This window comes from Acromyrmex echinatior, chromosome 15 (genome assembly GCF_024713525.1).
Source record: "Acromyrmex echinatior isolate Ae372 chromosome 15, ASM2471352v2, whole genome shotgun sequence".
Taxonomy (NCBI): domain Eukaryota; kingdom Metazoa; phylum Arthropoda; class Insecta; order Hymenoptera; family Formicidae; genus Acromyrmex; species Acromyrmex echinatior.
The window spans coordinates 302,501-324,166 of record NC_141866.1 but is presented as its reverse complement, the minus strand read 5'-3'; the positions used below and the strand labels follow the sequence as shown (position 1 = coordinate 324,166).

Below are 21,666 nucleotides of genomic sequence, written 5' to 3'. Positions count from 1 at the left end.
TGAAAGAACGGCCGCAATACAACGAGAGACACGATAAAGTGATTTTGCAGCATGACGATGCTCGATCCCATGTTGCGAAAGTGGTCAAGACATTCTTGAAATGGAAAGTCCTGCCGTATTCTCCAGACGTTGCTCCTTCTGACTATCACTTGTTTCGATCAATGACACACGGCCTGGCTGACCAGCACTTCCGGTCTTATGAAGAAGTAAAAAATTGGATTGATTCGTGGATCGCCTCAAAAGATGACCAGTTTTTTCGACGCGGGATTCGTACGCTGCCCGAAAGATGGGAGAAAGTAGTGGCCAGCGATGGACAATACTTTGAATCATAAATGTATAACCAGTTTTTTACAATAAAGCCTCGAAAAAAACGGCGGAAGCAAAGTTGTACACCTAATACAATATTATTTTGTATATCTACTTCATCAAATGCATCGTCATCAATAAATTCATCATCATTTTCTAAGCATATATTATGTAAGATGCAACAAGTAAAAATAACTCAGGGTATCATTTCTGTTTTATACATGTAAACATACTTTAATTTTCTAAATCTTCCTTTTAACATGCCAAAAGCACGCTCGATGACTACACGTTTTTGAGAGTTTTGTCTCGATGTGGAGTTAACGTATAATTTGATAAAGGATATGCTGAATCTACCAAAAGATGATATTGATTTTGAAAGTATCTATTTTCATCTTGTACTATTAATGTTCTAATGTCGCTTAAATGCCAAACTCTTGCATCGTGTTACCACATATTCCCGTAAAAACATCTATAAATCTTAATTTATAATCACAAATTCCTTGTAATATTACTAAATGAAACTCTTTATGATGATGAATGTAATTTTCAGGACTTTCTATGGGTGTACTTATTAGTATATGAGAGCCATCAATTGCAGCAATTATTCCAGGAAAACCATGTAATTGGCGAAATTCTCTTTCAAAGAGAGCCATTTCATGAAGTTCAGGCCATTTTATATATCTGTAAACATCTTCAGTTAGTAGTAATGCTCAAATATATAATTCCAAACAATATCTTTGAATACTCCAAATCGATCCGCAACTGATCTAAAAAATTTATGGATGTGTAGGTGTAAGTGTATGTAGATGGTACACAAACAAATCTATATCAACAAAATTAAACGATTTTAGCACATATTGCTATTGTAATTTTATAATAAAAATTTGCAGAAAAAGTAGAAAGATAATTTTGCGACTATTATAAAATTTTCTAATATGATAATTGATTTATATCAAGGAAGAACTAAAGGAAAAAAATCAATCATATTAAAGACAATTATTATATAAATCTGATTTCTTTACTAGACATACTTAATGTAATTTGAATAAACATACGTAAAGGCAATTAAAAGTGATTGAACTATTTCTTTCCAAAAGCTATATAATTTTTATACAAGATAGATTTGAAAATATATAAACGCTTTAAAAAATGTAAAAGCAAATAAAAGGAAATTGAAGGAAATAGAAAATCTTATATTACTTTATTTTTTATATTACTATAAACATATTTGATAAAAGTATTTCATATTTAAATAATATTAACCTGTAAACTTCCTGATTATCGAAGAACTATAAAGTAATTACTATTTGCTTTCCAGGAAACATTTTTTCACCTTGATCACAATACAAACGTTGTCCAAGATCTTGTATCAATCTTTTGTATGTACGCTTTTCTACTCGAAAACTGTACTGTTTAATTTAAAATCTGTTCAAATAATAATACTATTTTACTGAAATTAATACAAATCATCTATACAAAAATAAAATAATAATATAGTAAAACTATTCCTTCCTCATTCTTTCTTTTCTTTTCTTCGAAGTCTTACCTGTTAAAGAATAAAACAATATCTTCATAATAACATGAAATTCTATTATAACGTTTTCTTTCAAGAAAATTATGTTCATCATCTGATGCATTATTAAAAAGAAAATTAGAAGTACTTTGTACATCCATTTCTTATTTGGAAGTGTTTAATCATAGTTAAATATCAAGATATTAAAATAATGTAAACATAAAATAATCTAATTATATAACAAAATGTTTGTGAATAAATTAAATAATTATACTCGTATAATATTAGGTGTTGGAATTAATTCGTAGCGTTTTTAATGAAAGAATGTTATTTATTTCACATGAGCATTAATGAAAGTACTTCCCATCACTTGTAAAACGCTACGAATTAATTCCAACACCTAATAGTTAAATTTTTTTCAATTTATGGTAATGCATTTTAAAATTACACGATAATTTTATATATAACTTTAAGTAAATTTAATCTTAATATAAGTTAAAAAAAGCACATTCCGTCTCATAATTTGTAAAATTTTGCGAAACCTATTTACTTTTTATTGCTTCTCCGTGATTTTAGAGCTAATTCAACTTAACGTTCAAAAAGATAAATAGATTAACTAACTTAACTCATGGCATACAGGACGAAGTCTCGCTACAAATGCTTTGAAGTGTTTTTTAACTAATCAGGAGATCGATTCCATATCTTTAAACAAGGTGAAAATTACAAAAGCGTGCAAATTTACTAGGTGTTGACCAATGAAATAATCAGTATTCTAGTAAATTCGCTCACTTTTATAATTTTCACCTCATTTCAAGATACAGAATCGATCCCCAGTGGGTGCTTCCGATTAGAGAGCTTACAATCAGAGTGACGCCATATAGGTATCACTTGTGATTGGTCCGCCATGTTTTAACCATTCCCTCCAGTTTTTTAAACGCATTATTTTCTAAATTTTGAATTCATGCTAAAAAATGCTCAAAAATTGTGACAAATTAAAAAATAATAATAAATAAATATTATAAAATATAAATATATAAAATAATAAAACTTTTACATATACATTTTGTAATATTGTACATTACTTTATACAAAACGTTATTTATTGCACATTATTTACGCTATTAAATGCGCTAGTTTATTATCCATTCTCTGTTCCTACATTTTAGGAGCAAAATGCATCTGTAATAATATAAAAGAAAATTCAGAAAAATATTATATATGTATATACCATTTTATAAAATATTATATATTAAATATCGTAATTATCATATTATTTGATTTAGACTCACAATGCAATGATATATAATTGAAAAGATTACGACAAAAAGAGAAAGAATTAAATTCGTAACCAATGTGATGACTATACATGTACTTAGTGCCAAGACACTTCAAATATTATAATTATCTGAGTATATTTTATGTTATATTTTTATTTTAATATTTTAAATAACATACATTATTTATAAAGAATAAATTACTTTACCTCACATACAGATGAATTTTTTGACGATGTCCAATTTTTATATTTGCCATTTATACTCTTTAACCAATTCATTCGGCGTTCTATGTCTTTCGGAATTATTTTCATAACATATCCTTTTTTTAATGAATTGTTACAAAACGGTATTATACATCCAACCATATTTCTAAAATAATTTCGATAATTTAATTTTTATCAACGTACCTTTACGTATCTATATCGTTCAATGCTGTTGCACCTAACTCTAAAACTGACAGTCTGTTGGATAGACTGAGACCGTATATATCTCTCTCTCTCGCAGAATTTCGCTAAAATATGACGTCATCTCTCGTATGGCGCTACTCTGATTATAGGCTCTCTACTTCCGATAACCCAAGTTTGAGTTAGTTCCACTAGGACCAAAAAATATGATAGATATAATCACTTAGTACTTTTGCAACATCGCGTTGACTGTACCCTAGTAACATTAGTAGTATATGTCTTGAAAACTAATGTGGTCATAAATTTAAAAACATATAAAAAGAAGAGCATAAAAAACCACAGCACAAGTTATAGTTTATGATATTTAATTATTATTACATTAATTAAAACATTAAACGTTTCGACCACAATCTGGCCATCTTCAGTAATTCAATAATATTCTTAAAACGCAAAATTACATCTAGTTGACATTAAATTCAACAGTCGGGAGTTGTAATTAAATAAACATGTTCTTTTCTATGCGAAGATGCTTCATACAATAATGTTATAATGCCAGTTGTCATATCAAGAAAAGTGTAGAACAAGAATTTCTACATTCTAATTTAAATAAAATTGTATATCATTAATATCTTCTAGTCGGAATATAAAGAAATAGAATCATTACCTGTTTTACAGCAAAAAAACTAAACGATGAATCTCAAGTACTTCTTTTGCACAATTAGAATATTGTCATGTGACATTATGTGTTGTTATTTGTCCTATCATGTATTTTACCACTATTTATATATCTGAGTCAACAGTTTAGAAAGTTCTAGAATTATTTATTAAAAGAAAGAGAGATCCTTCTTTAGAAGAGGAAAATAAACATCAAGCAAACTTTCCGTGTCACTTTGTTTATTGATACTACTTGTTTGTCTTTTTATATGTATCATTTCCGAAATTCTTTTCATTAACAATTGTTCCGTATCTAAAATTCTTGTATTATCCCAATCTAATCCATGCATCTCATTCAAACGGTGTCGTGAAACCATTGAAATTTCGGAAAGTTTTTTTATGTCAGCCTTATGTTTTTTAATTCGAGTTTTTAATTTCCTTTTAGTTTGGCCAACATAGGCCGATTCACAGTTTAAACAATTGATTTTATAAACTACTCCGCATTGGCAAATCATCCTTAGGCAAAGAATCTTTTCCTGTCTTAATAAATGTATTCATTTTATTCATAGGTTTATAAGCTATATTAAAACCATAAACATGTGAAAGTTTTTTGAATTTTTCAGATACTCTGCCCAAGTATGTATCGTGAAAAATTTTTTTGAAGTAACGTTAGAATCACATTCATTATTAATTTCTTCGCGATTTTGATCTAAATTAGTTCTATTTTCCAACGTTTTTATTCTATTTTCCAATGTTTTTATTCTATTTTTTATTGTTGAAAATATGAACTTTAAAGGATAACCATTACTTAGAAACGTGTGAATTAATTCAGAGATGTTTTTTTCATGAAATTTAGGGTGGGATAAAAATATAATTCTATCAAATTGCCCAATAATTACTCCCCTTTTATGTGCTAACGGATGATTCGAAAAATAGTTTAAATATCTCCCAGAATTGGTAGGGTTTTTTATAAATATCGAAAATGATATTTCCTTCTTGTCTCATTAATTTAACATCTAGGAAATTTATGCTATTTTCATCGCCAAAATCAATAGTAAATTTAAGTCTTTCATGATAAACAATTCTAGAACTCCTTCAACCTTTTCTTTATGTACAGCTAACACAATGTCATCCACATAACGAAAATAAAAAGATGAAATAATATTATTCGTGGTAATAATTTCTTGTTCTAAATCTTGTAGAACTATGTTCGCCAGTATGGGGGACAAAGGAGAACCCATTGGCATGCCAAAAATCTGTTTAAATATTTTATTATCAAAACTAAAATGGTCAACATCATCTAGTGACAAAAAACCGCGGATACTTTTTAGATGACCCAATATATAAGGAGATGTCATGACGATCTAACATTTAATTTTCATGAACTGTTACAAACGTGCACTACTATTAGGTTGGTGCATATAAAATGTCGGATTTTCTTTACATATGAACGTTTGTCTCCCTGTTTTCGTTATGCTTTTGTTTTTGGCATAACCTCGTTTATAGTCGTATTGTCCATTGCCAGAGTCACATTTCAATAAAGAAAATTTTCTCAAAAATGTTCCATTTTGTTATTTGTTTTGAATTTCGTAAGGATGTGAATTCAACCGATATTCATGTAATTTTTTTATATGAATATAAACTTGGTAATAATGGTGCAAAAACTGCATGCAATATAAACCAGGCATTTGGGGAGAATACTGTTAACGATCGAAAAGTGCAGCGTTGATTTGAAAAATTTCGGTCTGGTGATTTTTCCCTACAAAATGAACCGCGTGGAAGACCCAAAACGTCTGTGAAAAATGATGCTCTGAAAGCATTGGTGGAAATGAATCCAATTATATCTACAAGGGAACTTGCTACCAGAATGAAAGTTGACCATACAACGATATTGCGACACCTTTCTGAAATTGGCAAGGTGAAAAAAATGAATAAATGGGTACCGCACGAACTAACCGAGCGAAATAAGCTGGATCGATTGAACATATGCTCATCATTACTAACCGATTTCATCAAGAGCCATTTTTCGATCGGATTATTATTTGTAATGAAAAATGGGTTCTTTACGACAATAGGAAAAGGTGTGCTCGGCTTGATAGGAATGAGGCTTGTGCTCATACTTCAAGGCCATCACTTCATCCACGGAAAATTTTAATAACAATTTGATGGAATGTGACTGGAGTAATTCATTACTCATTCCTTCGAACTGGGGAGACAATTACAGCCGAAAAGTACTGCCAGTACATTGATGAAATGCATGAAAAATTGAAAATTATATGCTCATCACTTGTTAATCGGCATGGCCAATACTTCTCCATGACAACGCTCGGCCGCATACGTCGTACAAAACAATTGCGAAATTAAATGAATTAAAATATGAAATTTTGCAACACCCAGCTTATTCACCGGATCTTTCGCCAACCGACTTTCATTTTTTTAAACATTTAGAATAGTTTTTACGGGCTAAACAGTATGAAAATGAAGACAGAAAATGAAGACTGAAAAATTTCATATCAGAGTTTATTGATTCTAAAGATCAGAATTTCTTTAAGACAGGCATCTATGCATCTTAAAATCTCGTTGGGAAAAGTGTATTGAAACAAATGGAGCATATTTTGATTAAATAAATAGCTTTTGAAAAAAGATATGCAGTTTTATATATTCACTTAAAAATCTAACATTTCATATGCACCAACCTAATATTTATTTCAGATTCTTTTATTTCATGTAAAAACTCATTGAATAGGCTTAATTTCGTTTATTTTATGTGTGTATATCTTCGTGTATATGAAAATACGCATAAATCGTTGAAATCTTTATTAATTTATATTATATATTTTAGTTATTTTAGCGATTTCAATTATTATCTATTTCCATTAGAAGCACTGCAAAAAGGTGAATATTGTTGTGTAATTAACACTTCTTCAGAGAGCGATAGTGCGCGGCAGCATTTTGCAGTTACAGGTTGGGGGCTGTTATGTTCTCTCTCAGGTTTCTCTCTGATATTAGCATCTTAAAAGCCTATTCTACATTGAGCTCTTTGTTTCTTGTTTTTTATCATTTGCTTTTTTTCCTTTGCAACCGTTTTATCAACAATTGTATTTTTTGCTACGTATTTCTTGTTTCTTTCGAAATTTGTTAACTTTTATCTCAAGCAATATAAAACAAAAAATCGGATAAGAAGCAAAAAGACAAGATGTAAAAAATAACAAAAAGCAAGAAATAGGAAGCAAAAGCACATTGTAAAACAAGCTTAAAACATTGAGCGAATTCAAGACGGCAAAGAAGCTACTGAGCGATTGAATATGATTGATTAGATCTATAACAATCAATTATGTTCATTTGCTCGGCGAGCAGGCTAGCCGCTTTGTCAACTTGAATGCGCTCATTATTTAAAACAGTTTTAAAATTAAAACAGACTATTAGCTTCTGCACACTGGACGCAGAAACGCTTGCCGCCCAGCAAAATGTGATGCGGTAGCCAATAAGCTTACAGCTTCTAATGTGTCCATTGGTTATTGCGTCTCATTTTGCCGCGCGGCAAGCGTTTCCGCGTCCAGGAGCCATATGAATATCCATGTTTCGCGTTAGTAACCTTTGTCTCTTATGATAACATCCATAAAAAGAGACCAACAGGTGCGGAACGTTTGTGATTGGTTCCGCTCTCGTTTCGCGTTTTTTTTATCTTGGTATCTATATTTATGCACTCAGATTTTGTCATTTTGCTTCATTTATCTCGATATTACGCAATTCCATCATATCAATCAGCATCAAATTATTTTAACTTCTCAAAATACGATGGTTTATTATAAGAACAATAACGCACTGTTATTCCGCAAATGCAGAATAGCACTCAGTGTTTCATCATGTTTGTTTCAATGACACATTCTTTATTCCGCAATCCTATTCCACACTGTGTGATTTCACCCTTAGGGTACGATTACATGTAGCGGGGTACGCAGTACAGAAACTAATTAGGTAACTATAGAAACCGCGCAAACCGTGCCGCTTGCTTCTTTTTTTCTTTATTATATGAAGCGTAGTAAGCGATACGGGCTAATGACAAATAAACTTTAATATGAATTTTTTTATATAAATTAACTTATTTTTATGCATATTTCATCAACACTTATTTTTTCAATGAATTTACTTAATATTACATTTAAATTAATTAATTCTATTAAAAAGTACTTAGTAATGTGAATTTGTCACTGGCCCGTGCCGCTTATCACGTTACATGTAATAGAGGAGAAAAGAAATAAGCGGCATGGTTTGCGCGGTTTCTGTAGTTACCTAGTTAGTTTCTGTACTATGTACCGTGTACTGCACTACATATAATCGTATTCTTATACCTCCGCTCTGGCACATTAGCGCGATGTTCGTCGTGCGCGACATGCGATATTCAATGAGTATATAGCTTTATTGTTTTCATTCTAAAGATATAGTCTCACTGGATATCGCGTGTCGCGCTCGACGAACATCGCGCCTTGTGTGCCGGAACCATTACGCTATTCCGCTGCATGGTACCAGTACTTATTAAGTGCATTCGGTACTACACTACTGAGCGCTCAGTGAGCTTTTGCATCTAATTGCAATCTATATTCCGTTAGATCTAAAAATGTAGATCAATCAAATGCAAGAATTCACTGAGCGTTCAGTGTGCGGTTGTACTGAATGCACCCATTAGGTGCTTTCCAATTGCAATATCCTTAGATATGCACTTTCGTGCACACGGCGATATAATGTTGCGTTTCAAATATTGTCGACACAACACTACACATCTGTACCCAGTCAGAAGTAATAATGGAATTGACATCGATGTTGATTCGATGTCGATCGACATTGATTTAATGTTTTCGAATCACCGATTCAATGTCGATTCCATTATCATTTCTGACTGGATACTCAAGGGCTGTGTAAGCTTGTGTTTTCTGGTTACTAACTGCGGCGGCTATAAAGCTCGTGTCCACGATGCTAGAAATCAGTCCGAGATCTCGGACAGAGAAAAAATTACATTTGAACAATTTAAAATAACAAATTACATTTGAACAATTTGATTACATGACCATTGCAATTGGTCAATTCTTTCTTCATCCGAGGTCTTGAACTAATTTCTAGCATCATGGATATAAGACTCAAATAAGACTAGAAGACTTGAGTCTCTCTGATCTTCTCAGATCAGTTTTACTTTTTTATGTTTAATGTAGGCAGAAAAAGCTACATTTAATTTAACTATTTGAAACGGATCCAATCGTGCACAACATATACGTTCTGTTCCAATTGAATAGTGCATAATGTTACACTTTGTGCATTCTTGTGTACATTTGTATTAGGATATGTTAAGCAATTGGAAAGCACCCATTATAGGTATTCTACAACTGAACACATTATGTTATCTCTTTCATCATATTGAGACTCTCTAGTATAGCAATTAAGTGCTTTTTCATGTTGACGTTCGACGCTCATTTTCAGCATCAAAATAGGTCACGTGATCAAACTTGATGCTTAGTATTCGTAAATTTTGTTCACGTGACCTGTTTTGACATTTGAATCGAGCGTTGAGATGAATCGTCGTCAACATGAAATGTAGCCTTAGAATTCTATATATATGAGAGAAGCAACATTAACATCGCGATTTCTGATTGGTGATACTCCTATCTAATTAAAGCAGCTATATTATGTCCGCAATGGAGAACTATCATATGTTTCTTTCTACAACTGTCTATAGCTGAACTGGTACATACACATACCTAAAATAGATATGCAATATGCGGTTTATCTTTTTATGTGACATTTGTAATTACATTACTTAAGCGCTTCGTTATTCAATAAGAAAACACAAACACATTAATACTTGTTTAACCTTATCCTAACGGAGTTCATGATTCTTATAATGGAGTAAATAAAGTATGACGGAACTGATTAACTGGAGTGGGCAAATATGGCATATGTAGAGGTGGTAGTGGGGATGAATGTCGCTTCTTATATATAAGACTCTTAAAGTGCCTTTTTATGCTGACGCTCGACACTCATTTTCAGTGTCAAATAGATCACGTGAGCAAATTTGACACTTGATATTCATTAATTTCTATCACGCAACTCATTTTTTGACGCCGAGAATGAGCATCGACATGAAAACGTATCTTAATAGCAACGAACAAATGAACAAATCATATTTGAGTATTCTCAAGATTTTTATCGATATACAATATATAGTTTTAGATACGTGACTGGACAAAATCTCCGGTTGTAAAAATTATCATTTTAAATCGTTTGTATTTCATACGAAGAGTTTTGAAGTGCAAATAAAAAGGTTTGTGAGTCATTCTATTAATTACAATTAATCATTCTTTTTTGGACCATGTACTTGACCGAAATAATTAACCGGATCTGAATTCAACAAAATTTATATATAGAATCGTTTGTATGAAAAGTTATGAAGTACCATCAAAAATATTTGTGAGTCATCCAGACATTTTTAATTAAATATTAAAATATTATATATTTGACCGAAATATAGGCGCTACGGTCACGGAAATTCCATTAGACACGATAGGTAGTCTCTCTAGTATTTTGATATTCCAGGATGTATTATGGAATTGCTTGGAGTTCCGAATTATTTAGTTTTCTTACAGTTTCTTTAAAAAAACACAATAGAAATATAGGAAATAATTTAATTATTTTGATCGGAATCTATTCTACGTTTTCTGGTTGTTATTCGATCAACAAGATGGATGAGTAACACTGTAAAACAAAATTCTTTGCATCATTCTCTGTAATAGATCTCAAATGCTATTGTCATAGGATTTAATTGTATCAGGTTTTGAAACATAATATAAAAATTAGAAATTGTTTTATTGTAGGTTTTAATTGTCACTCTTTCAAAATATTGTGAAGTGTTTGAACATAAGTTAAGTTTAATTTTATATATAATTTAACAAAACTGACATTAGATAAAGAAGATATCATCAAGCATGATTATGACATGATAGGTATGCAATTATGTTCTCCATTAATTAAAAAATGCAATAATCAAGATGACTATGCAATATGTCTAATAAAAAACAATACAGAAATAGGAACAGGTAATGCTGTACAGTTTCAATTATATTTTTATAGATTAAAATATATTATCGTAAGTCTGATAAAGGAATTAATTTTTTTTATATAAACAGGAAGGTTTTCTCCAAAATTAGATAATGAATAAAGAAGAATTTTGTTTAATTTTACTGGTGATGGTTGTCTACATGGAATCAATCATATGACAGTCATGTATTGTGATTATGATACAGAGACTAATTCATATCCTGAATTATTTTCGTATGTAAGTAGTTTTTAAAAAATATATTTATATCAAGTGAATAAAAATATTTTAGGTCAACGTAACTTATTTATAGTATGGAAAATTGCGTTAGCTTGTGTACTACAACCCAAACAAATTGTACAGTTGTTAACACTGGATAGGTATCAACAAGCAGATTTTATATTCAAATTAATTATAATGTAAATATAATATATGTAAATATAATCTATATAATTTGATTTTGTTGTATATTTGATTGTATAATTTTTGTATAACAGAAAATCTTTTACTTTAAAAATAAATTGATTTTTGTTTTATCTTATTATATTAGGTGTTGGAATTAATTCGTAGCGTTTACAAGTGATGGGAAGTACTTTCATTAATGTATTTTTTAATGCTCATGTGAAATAAATAACATTCTTTCATTAAAAAACGCTACGAATTAATTCCAACACCTAATAGATATTCAATATGTTTTATTTTTTATACACAAAAGAATCATATAATTTTCTGAAGCTCTTGTTAAAGGACTTAGATCATAATAATGTCAACCTTACAACTATACAATTTGTTTGGGTTCTAGTACACAAGCTAACGCAATCTTCCATACTATAAATAAGTTACATTGCTGATCACCCTAAAATATTTTTATTCACTTGATATAAATATATTTTTTAAAAACTACTTACATGCGAAAATAGTTCAGGGTATGAATTAGTCTCTACATTATAATCACAATGCATAACTGTCACTGTATGATCAATTCCATGTAGACAATCATCACCAATAAAATTAAACAAAATTCTTTTTTATTCATTATCTAAGGAAGGATCTATCCTCTTTTGGAGGAAACCTTCCTGTTTATATAAAAAAATTAATTTCTTTATCAGACTTACGATAATATACTTTAATGTATAAAAATATAATTGAAACTGTACAGCATTACCTGTTCCTATTTCTGTATTATTTTTTATTAGACATATTGCATAGTCATCTTGATTATTGCATTTTTTAATTAATAGAGAACATATGTAGTTGTATACATATCTCATCTCATAATCATGCTTGATGATATCTTCTTTATCTAATGTCAGTTTTGTTAAATTATATATAAAATTAAACTTAACTTATACGTTCAGACACTTCACAATATTTTGAAGGAGTGACGATTAAAATTTACAATAAAACAATTTCTGTATTATGTTTCAAAACTTGATACAATTAAATCCTATGACAATAGCATTTGAGATTTGTCTATTACAGAGAGTGATGCAAAGAATTTTGTCTTACAATATTAGTTACTCATCCATCTTGTTGATCGAATAACAACCAGAAAACGTATAATAGAATTCGGAATGGATTCCGATCAAAATAATTAAATTATTTCCTACATTTCTATTGTGTTTTTTTAAAAGAAACTTAAGAAAACTAAATAATTCCGATCGAAAGCAATTCCATAATACATCCTGGAATATCAAAATACTAGAGAGACTACCTATCGTGTCTAATGAATTTCCTTGACCGTAGCGCCTATATCTACAATATATTTCGGTCAAATTTTTTAATATTTAATTAAAAATGTCTGGATGATTCACAAATGCTTTTAATGGTACTTCATAACTCTTCATACGAAATACAAATGATTTAAAATGAAAATTTTTACAACCGGAGATTTTGTCCGGTCACGTACATACGAATATTTTAGATGTGTCTTTATTTTATAAAGTATAAGATCATTGGTAACGTAATTTAATGGCTGATTCCACACAAAGAGTTGACGCCCATAAAACAGCCATATGTTCCTGTTTTTTTTATAAGGATAACTTTATCAAGCTCTAGTTAACTTACGGCTTTTGTACACTGGACACGGCAAAATGCAACGTCGATAATTAATGAACATTTTAAGAGCTGTAAGCTTATTGGTTATCGCGTCACATTTTGCGCGAGCTAAACATTTCCGCGTCCAGTGTGCAGGAGCCATTAACCATTGTATAACTTTGCAGGATTCCAACTAAAGCTGGGTATTAATCATGAAACTTTATCCCTAGGATGGGAAGTGAAAAGTGAAAAATTTCTCCATTAATTTTAACGGTAAAACTTTTCACTTTTCATCCTGATGTTACTTTTTATCGGAGAACATCTCCGGAGAATGTCTCCAACATCTATTTCAGGGTGTGATTACATGGAGCGTGGTACGCGGTACAGTAACTAATAGTAACTAGGCAACTAGGAAACTGTGTACCATGAACCGTCTATTCTTTCGCTGATATCAGAGCCACCAATCTTTCCTCTTGTTCCGAGCGTTATCAGCATTTGTAATCTTCATAGCTATGATATAGGAAATGAAGAATTAATATTTAATATGGCTGTCATATGGAAATCATTGTTTCCGGCCGACATTTTTATCGCCATATAAGCATATGATTGCGTTCATTATAGATGATCACGCGCTTTAAGAATGCGATTACATGGAGCGCGGTACGCGGTACAGTAACTAATAATAACTAACTAGGCAACTAGGAAATTCCGTAATACCGCCTATTTCTTTCACTGATATTACATGGAGCAGTTTGCGGCACGGGCTAGTAACAAACTCACATTACTATACATTTCTATACACTTTTTAATAGAATTAATTGATTTAAACGCAATTATTAAATAAATCTGTTAAAAAAATGATTATCGATAAAATGTGCACAAAAATTAGTTAATATTGGGTCATCTAAAAAGTATCCGCGGTACTTTGTCACTAGATATATGACCATCAACACACATCTAGTGACAAAAAACCGCGGATACTTTTTAGATGACCCAATATGAACAAAATTAATAAAATAATTACATTCTCTACATCTCCCCTCTCCTATTAATATTTCCTACTGATGAAATTTTGGCTCTTTATTAGACTCTTATTAGATTAAAAGTGGTCATCTGAATTAGTTCGATTGAAATGTCGCTTTCATTCTACCACACCGTTCTCGCAATTTGCATAGTAAATCATACCAATTTTACATGAAGAATGCTACATTCTTTATGCAGTTTTAATAACAATTTACGTCTTCCTGTTAGGTCGGAATCAGACTATGCATTGAAGATTGAAATTGAAGATAGAAATTTGATCTATGAGAATAAAGGAATTTTATACCTGTATTCATAGTCAGACCTTGTACTTAAGGCTTCCTTAAATTTATCTTTAGGTCTCAGCAGCCAATGAAATAATTCGTACGATATCTGAAAATAAATTTAAGGAAACCTTAAATATAAGGCCTGACTATGAATACAGGCATTAGCTCCTATTGTTTTGATTGGTTAAATTTCAATTTTTAATCTCAATCTTCAATACGTAGTCTGATTCCAGCCTTAAGAGCTTCGCACAATAAAAGGAACAGAGAACAGAGAATAAGAATTTCAATCTATTAGAAATCATCTATTGTGGAATACACAGTTTCTGATAGATTGAAATTCTTATTCTCTATTCTCTGTTCCTTATTCCTTTTATTGTGCGGAACCCCTTACTATCAGAGCATGATGTCAAAGAATAATGTCTCTATTCTTATGTATGTTCGGTTGTGTGTGCGTTATGAGAGAAGTTTTGCGATTCGAACGCCGCTTACCGAACATCACCAGTACCAATTCAGAAGCCTAATTTTGATCACACTTTTCAAAGCCTAGTTCGGCCTCCTATTCTCTATAACTCCATGGTTGATAATCTTACGATACACTGAAATCACAATTTTAAAGAAAAGTCGAGTATTATTAAGTTCTAAATGCATAAATACGTCTATTAAATTAATAAATCACAGAATTAGTACAATATTATCAGTTTTTAACTTTTAATCACTTCAATATTCACAAGGACGCGAACTCTCGTAAGGATATCGGTCTTTAATAATATCTCGTTGGTGGCCAGATTCTCCCTTAAGGGTTTCTAGGTATATCTTGAATTTTACTTAATAATTTCTTACTAGAGATCAGGGTTGCCAGATTAGGCGACATGTCGCTTTTTAGGCGACTTGGAATAAGAATTTGCGACAAAAAATGGCCGAGAGCGACATGCCCGGGAAAAAGAAAATCGTCTAATTTGCGACATGTCGCAAATGCTCTCAGCCATTATTTTGTCGCAACCCTGCTAGAGATTGGTCACCGTATGCATTTGCTGCAGGTGCAGCTCATGTAATACAGACTATGATGGAATGAAGCATTGCGCAGTATGATAGCAGCAGCAATACTGGAAATAACCAATCAAATGTGTCTCAATATGCATTTTTTAACGTATAATAGTCTTGATTATACTGGAATAACCAATCAAATGTTACCCAAATTTATTCTACTACGCATCCACAGCGGAGCGCTTCACCTTATATCATTTCATCAACGTACAGACGGTGACAGATATGCCTTAACACCTAAAAATTGTATAAGTATTAGGAAATATTCAAAGCACGCTCTCCGTCTATAGATATTCGTAAATTATCTAAATAGAGAGCGTATTCTAATTATGTTCCAATACTCGTACAATTTTAAGTATTAAGGCACATCTGTCACCATCTGTACAATTCACACAACGTAAGACGTCAGATATCCGATTAGAATTTAACTAACATACAATATAAGTTTGTTAAAAAATTATCTTATAATTATTTTCAATCGTATGAATTATTTCTGATGAATTATTTCTCTTCAATGAATGATGAATTAATTATTAATGAATTATTTCTCTTCCACCAAAAAATGCTAACTTTCAGAAAATAATATAAAACTATATTTTATCCAATAGATATTTATTACAAGATTTCAACAAGGGGAGAAAGGCTACATAAATATTATACATACACTGACGAGATACTACTAAAAACGGCCGAAAATAAAACTTAATAATTTTACTTACCCGATTTTTAATATTGATTATTTGAGTTTGATTAGCAATAGAGATAACTGTAGAGAAAAATTGTAATTTTTCGGCAACATGCAAGATATTATAGTATTAAAAGTATGTGCACCTATTTATACAGCATTTACATAATAAAAAATCATAAATTTAATGATATATTATCCAAATTTATGTTAATAATTGCAAATTTTTATCAATGTCATAAAAATTTGACTAGAGCCAGTCTTTAAAAGTATCCTGTCAGTGATACACATCATCTTTTTCTTCTCACGCACGAATATAACTATATATATATATATATATAAATGTATAAAAATAATAAAAAATCTTATAAGTATAATTTATTATATTTCACTAAAGTATTTTTTTATTGTTCGTCATAATATATTATCGCATCGAATAATATTAACTACTACTTCAACGAGATAACTTTCTCAATATGATTCTTAAGAGTCTCTAATTGATGCATTGTCTCAGGATCTAGTGGAGGAATATTTGACATGCGCAATCCTTCTTGTGGTAATAAGGACATTACGTTACCATTACTCAAAGGTACATTAATATTAGCAGTTTTTTCCTCGACGACAGCAGAGACCAAGAGTGGACTGCCTTGCATACTGAGAACCATTTCTCCTTGACGCGGACGTCTTAATACGTTCAATGGTGTATTAGGCTTGACTTTTGGTGTAACGACATTATATACATTGTTTAGAGGCTTCGGCATTGCTGGTGTCTGAAAATTATTGCTTAATAAAGACTGTTTCTTTAGCAAAGATGATCTTTGCATTTGAGCTTACCATTGTCTGATTAATTTCACTGAGTTTGGCTCTGCTTGCTCTAGTTGAACGTGTTCGCTTGGCTGGTGTTGCTTTAACCAGTGCTTTAGCGCGTGATGTACTGCCCACGCTAGTACCTCCGGTCGCATATCCGTCGTCAGATGCAGCAGTACGTTTAGTAGCTTTCCCTTTTCTCACTTTAGGAATGGCGGGTGGTTGCATATGAAGATCCTTGACCGATGAACTTACCTCATCGTTAAAGTTTTCTTTTTCATTGTCATGGTCATGCCTATCTATTAACTCGCCCAATTTCATTTGACGAATGTCTTTTGGTAAGCGGGAAATTATAACATCGATACAAGTCACGTAGGTTTTTAAATCCGCCATTGCATCGCGTTCCATCTTAGCGATAGAGAGCTGTGTGCGTTTCTCGAAGGTCTTTACCGCCGCATCGCGTTCCTTCATCGAGTTGCTCGTCGCTTTGTTGCGCTTGGTTCTTGGCATTTTAATGCACGTTACGTCAAGTACGTCAATAGATAAATCTCTCGTACGTGTGATGCGTTGAAAAACTATTTTTCTCCTTCTTCCTCTTTTTCTTTAGTGGCTAACTTTTGACGAATGTAACCCAACTAAGATAAGCGACCGTTACCAACTCAATTCAATTTGTTTACCGACAATGATCACACACGTACCGACTAGGCGCGGATCGTGAACAAAACCATTCTCCCTCCCTCTTAAAAAGATGCAGGCAATTTTCAGCACCACCATTAGGGACTCCGCATAATAAAAGGAACAGAGAACAGAAAATAAGAGTGAAATCACACAGTGCGGAATAGGATTGCGGAATAAAGAATGCGTTATTGAAACAACCAATTAGAACTATTCGGAATAACGCAGAAGAACGCTGATTGGTTGCTTCTATTCCGCAGTCGTTTTCCGCACCATGTGATTTCCCCCAAGGAGCTCCGCACAGTAAAAGGAACAGGGAACAGAGAACAAAGAATAATGCTGTATTCATAGTCAGACCTTGTACTTAAGGCTTCCTTGAATTTATCTTTAGATGCTCAGTAGCCAATGAAATAATTCGTAGAGTATCTGAAGATAAATTTAAGGAAGCTTTAAATATAAGGCCTGACTATGAATACAGACATAAGAATTCAACTTATCAGAAACCGTGTATTCCACAAAGCATGATTTCTGATAAGTTGAAATTCTTATTCTGTTCTCTGTTACCTGTTTCTTTTATTGTGCAAAGCCTCTAAGAATTTCAATCTATCAGAAACTGTGTATTCCACAATACATGAATTTTTGATAGGTTGAAATTCTTATCTTCTGTTCTCTATTTCCTGTTCCTTTTATTGTGCGAAGCCCCCTTAGTGACTCGTCTAGTTGTAGAATTCTGTAAACGTTTTATCGACAATTGTCGCTATCATTAACTAACGACACCCAATGACAGCCGCGCTTTCTTCCAGGATTGTCCTGTCATTGGCTGTCGTTAGTTACCGATAACGACAATCGTCGAGAAGACGTTTAGGCCGGAATCAGACTATGCATTGAAGATTGAGATTAAAGATTAAAATTTCACCAATGAGGACTCATTTAATCTTTAATCTCAATCTTCAATGCATAGTCTGATTCCGGCCTTAGAGAATCCCGCTACGGAAGTGGCGAATTAAAATGAAACTTTCGGTAAGCCGCGAGATACAAACTTCAAATGTTTCTCGAAGTGATAAAAGTGATGGCTATTTAATAGAGAGATCAAGTTCAATTATCCGCAATGAACACTAATTATTCTTCTCAAAATCATATTTCGGATTACAAACGAAACGAACAGCAGGAAATGCTGGTCGCTCCACCGTTAGATTTATCATTTAAAAAGGCTACCACAATGGACGGTACATAAATTAAAGGAATATTTTTTAATTTATTATTTTGCGAGTTGATGGCGCACATTGACAATTTTTTATCGCAAACTAACTCTTATGAGCGTTAATAACTCATTCACAGAAAAATGTATCTCTTTGTTTTTCTTTTGATAGAATTGATGGAAAAACGTGCACAAATAATACGTACTGGAAAAGCTCCCGTAAGAACACTTAAGGATCGTTACATAACCAGTACGTTGTGGCTGAGCAATAATCGACTGAGCTCAATGGAAGGTCTTCAACGTCTCACGGATAGAGTTCTTGATAATCCTGTGTATCTCAGTTGGTTGGATTTGTCTTTCAATGAAATAAACGAGATTGGAGAAGAAATAGAGAAGTTTACAAACTTGAAGATTCTCTACTTGCACGGCAATAAAATTGCAAATATTACAGATATTTTAAAGCTCAGGAAGTTACAAAATCTCAGGTCGTTAACGTTACACGGTAATCCGATAGAAGACGTTCCTTGCTACAGGGGTTATATCGTACATCTGCTGCCACAGTTACTCGTCTTAGATTTCTCGCCAGTGATTGCTGCTGAAAAAAAAAAGGCGCTGCCCATAAGATTTTTTAAAATGATACAATCTGGGATACGAATATAAAATTTATTTTTATACCATTAAATACTTTTTTTTGATATACATTCTCCTAATATTTTATTTCTATAAGTTTTTTGTAACATTGTATATCATGTTACTTGTTACTAAAGATATGGCAACTTTACATGAAACATAATTACATATGAAATTAATGTTCTTCTAAAAATATCTAATTTTTGAAATTTAATCTTATAATAAATAATGATAAGCGATCAAGATGAAGAAAGATGCTTGTAATTTTTATGGAATCATAAATATTGATATTCTTTGTGCCTATCAAACATATTTGTTTATAGATCTCTGTCAGATATTATAAAAATTTATAAAAAGAAGTACATATTAATATATATAGAATATTAAATATATTTTGTTTTTTTCCAGATAAATTTCTACGAACTCATGCAAAACATAAAAAATGCTTTACATATTTTAGTATTTAAAAAAAAATTACAATCTTTTTTTTCGATCTCATTTAATAATTTTTAATACAAATTATATTCCTATATATAAATAATGAAAATATTAAAGCTAGCTTGTGAAAAAGCAATGTATGATTATTGATAGTAATTATGCGAAATTCAAAATAATCTCGAAAAACCGAGTATTAATTTTTTAAAATATACTAAAAGAATTACAGTAGGCCTGATAAAGTTCTGCTGTATATTGTAAATTTATTACAATATTTAAATTATGACCTATTTTACATTGTGCACTTGATACAGATGCTAACTTTCTATCAAATTATTTTAATTTCAGCAATATATTCAATGATGCACTAAATTGATACAATATGTATCAAAATGATTAATTAGATACACATATCATGTATATGTTTACATGTATCGCCGAAATTAAGATAATTCAATATAAAGTTACTAGTTAATACCTGTATTAAGTGCGCGATGTAAACTAAGCTTATGATATCTCACAACATAATGTAAAAGTGCTGACTACACATTAGTATTTAGTGTAATCGTCTACTACGTTTACTACGATGTTTGCTTGATTTCTCCAAATCCCTATCCCGAGATCGACTTCGTGATCTATAACTACGCGATCTTCGTGATGACTTGTGGCTACCTGATCGTCTTCGTTGAGTCTTTTTGGGTTTGCTAGATCTACTATGACTGTGACTTCGGGATCTACTTCTGCTATGCCTTTTTCGCTTATTTGAATATTTTGTTTCTTCGCCTCGTGATGGGGAAGTACTTGGAGATTTTGAGCGTCTGAAATATATCAAAAGATATTTAAAAGTGTATCGATGACAAGGTTTTTTTCATAATTATAAATATCCATGTTGTAAAATTCAATATAAAATTTTATGAATAATATATTGCTCGCATTGTTGATTTTTATAAATCAAATTAGAAAAAGATAGCATGAAACTCTTACTGTAACAACTGTATAATTACATGAAGAAAGTACATTATTATGAAGTATACTACTATGAAGTATACTAATACGAATCTCTCGATATAATTATCCTATACTATGTATGGTATATATATATACCTTTAAAAATAATTTATAGTAATTTTTTATACATAATATAGTATACATTTATCTTAATAATTTAAAAGTCAATTTAGGCTCTAATGAATGAATTAATAAAATAATAAATGTCTTTAAATTGAGCCAACACAAGAAGTCAATGTGTAAAAATTATTACTATCTATACAATAATTGATAATGTTAGAAAATTACATAATGTTTCAATCCTAGGATACTCTTCAGTACGATGATAATTTAATTATTTGTAACTACTTTCATCTCACCAATAATCTTAAAAAGTTATTGTTTAACATTGTTCTTATTGGGAGTGTTCTGATATTCACTGTCAGTATTGAAACTATACAGTATACATTATGTACGCTATAGATTTTTTCAGCTGACAGTGAATATTGGAATGCACCCATTGGGTGCAAAATGTGATGCTGTCACAAGTATCATCTTATATGATAGTCCGTTTCACTAATGCATTACATTGCCAAATTTAATGAATGTGATATGTGATGCAT

General features: G+C 31.3%; 3 protein-coding genes, 2 long non-coding RNA genes and 1 pseudogene across 11 annotated transcripts in view; 1 reads left to right on the top strand and 5 right to left on the bottom strand.

The window, feature by feature from the left end:
* Window positions 1-196: 196 nt before the first annotated feature.
* On the bottom strand, window positions 197-1,724 carry LOC147907176 (uncharacterized; annotated as a pseudogene). The gene is made up of 2 exons (XR_015547619.1): window positions 1,570-1,724; window positions 197-1,073 (listed from the first exon to the last, which is right to left on the bottom strand). The product of XR_015547619.1 is annotated as an uncharacterized LOC147907176 (transcript).
* Window positions 1,725-2,522: 798 nt separating this feature from the next.
* Window positions 2,523-8,118, bottom strand: LOC147907175 (uncharacterized). Of its 3 annotated transcripts, none has more exons than XR_015547527.1 (3): window positions 4,165-8,118; window positions 3,303-3,691; window positions 2,523-2,998 (listed from the first exon to the last, which is right to left on the bottom strand). It is a non-coding gene; the product is annotated as an uncharacterized LOC147907175 (long non-coding RNA). The 3 variants fall into 3 exon arrangements; XR_015547528.1 differs by having other exon boundaries at window positions 3,303-3,415; window positions 3,504-8,116; XR_015547526.1 differs by having other exon boundaries at window positions 3,303-8,118.
* A 1,245-nt stretch (window positions 8,119-9,363) lies between these two features.
* Window positions 9,364-19,673, top strand: LOC105151985 (leucine-rich repeat-containing protein 51). Of its 2 annotated transcripts, none has more exons than XR_015547524.1 (2): window positions 9,364-10,467; window positions 19,164-19,298. XR_015547524.1 is itself a non-coding variant. In XM_011065991.2 (2 exons), the coding sequence occupies exons 1-2, from the start codon at window positions 18,902-18,904 to the stop codon at window positions 19,649-19,651; spliced, it is 606 nt and encodes a 201-aa protein (XP_011064293.2). In that variant the 5' UTR covers window positions 18,274-18,901; the 3' UTR covers window positions 19,652-19,673. The 2 variants fall into 2 exon arrangements, 1 of the variants encoding a protein (XP_011064293.2); XM_011065991.2 differs by lacking the exon at window positions 9,364-10,467 and adding an exon at window positions 18,274-19,019 and having other exon boundaries at window positions 19,164-19,673.
* Window positions 11,918-15,350, bottom strand: LOC147907174 (uncharacterized). The gene is made up of 2 exons (XR_015547525.1): window positions 15,072-15,350; window positions 11,918-14,688 (listed from the first exon to the last, which is right to left on the bottom strand). It is a non-coding gene; the product is annotated as an uncharacterized LOC147907174 (long non-coding RNA).
* On the bottom strand, window positions 16,222-17,901 carry borr (borealin-related). Its single transcript, XM_011065992.2, has 2 exons — window positions 17,146-17,901; window positions 16,222-17,081 (listed from the first exon to the last, which is right to left on the bottom strand). The coding sequence occupies exons 1-2, from the start codon at window positions 17,626-17,628 to the stop codon at window positions 16,761-16,763; spliced, it is 804 nt and encodes a 267-aa protein (XP_011064294.1). The 5' UTR covers window positions 17,629-17,901; the 3' UTR covers window positions 16,222-16,760.
* Window positions 19,674-20,013: 340 nt separating the features above from the next.
* The window catches only part of LOC105151988 (cyclin-L1), a 4,045-nt gene continuing 2,392 nt past the window's right edge, over window positions 20,014-21,666 (bottom strand). For all 3 annotated transcript variants that reach the window (XM_011065993.2, XM_087413712.1, XM_087413713.1), the window contains one exon: window positions 20,014-20,874. In XM_011065993.2, the coding sequence (XP_011064295.1) occupies window positions 20,613-20,874 (262 nt within the window). In that variant the 3' untranslated portion in view covers window positions 20,014-20,612. The remainder of the gene's footprint in view (window positions 20,875-21,666) is intronic.

Coding starts and splice junctions, on each gene's coding strand:
- borr (XM_011065992.2), bottom strand. CDS start 17,628: ATGCCAAGAACCAAGCGCAACAAAGCGACGAGCAACTCGATGAAGGAA. Junction 17,082..17,145: donor GTGAAATTAATCAGACAATG/GTAAGCTCAAAT, acceptor AATAATTTTCAG/ACACCAGCAATGCCGAAGCC.
- LOC105151985 (XM_011065991.2), top strand. CDS start 18,902: ATGAACACTAATTATTCTTCTCAAAATCATATTTCGGATTACAAACGA. Junction 19,020..19,163: donor AAAGGCTACCACAATGGACG/GTACATAAATTA, acceptor TTCTTTTGATAG/AATTGATGGAAAAACGTGCA.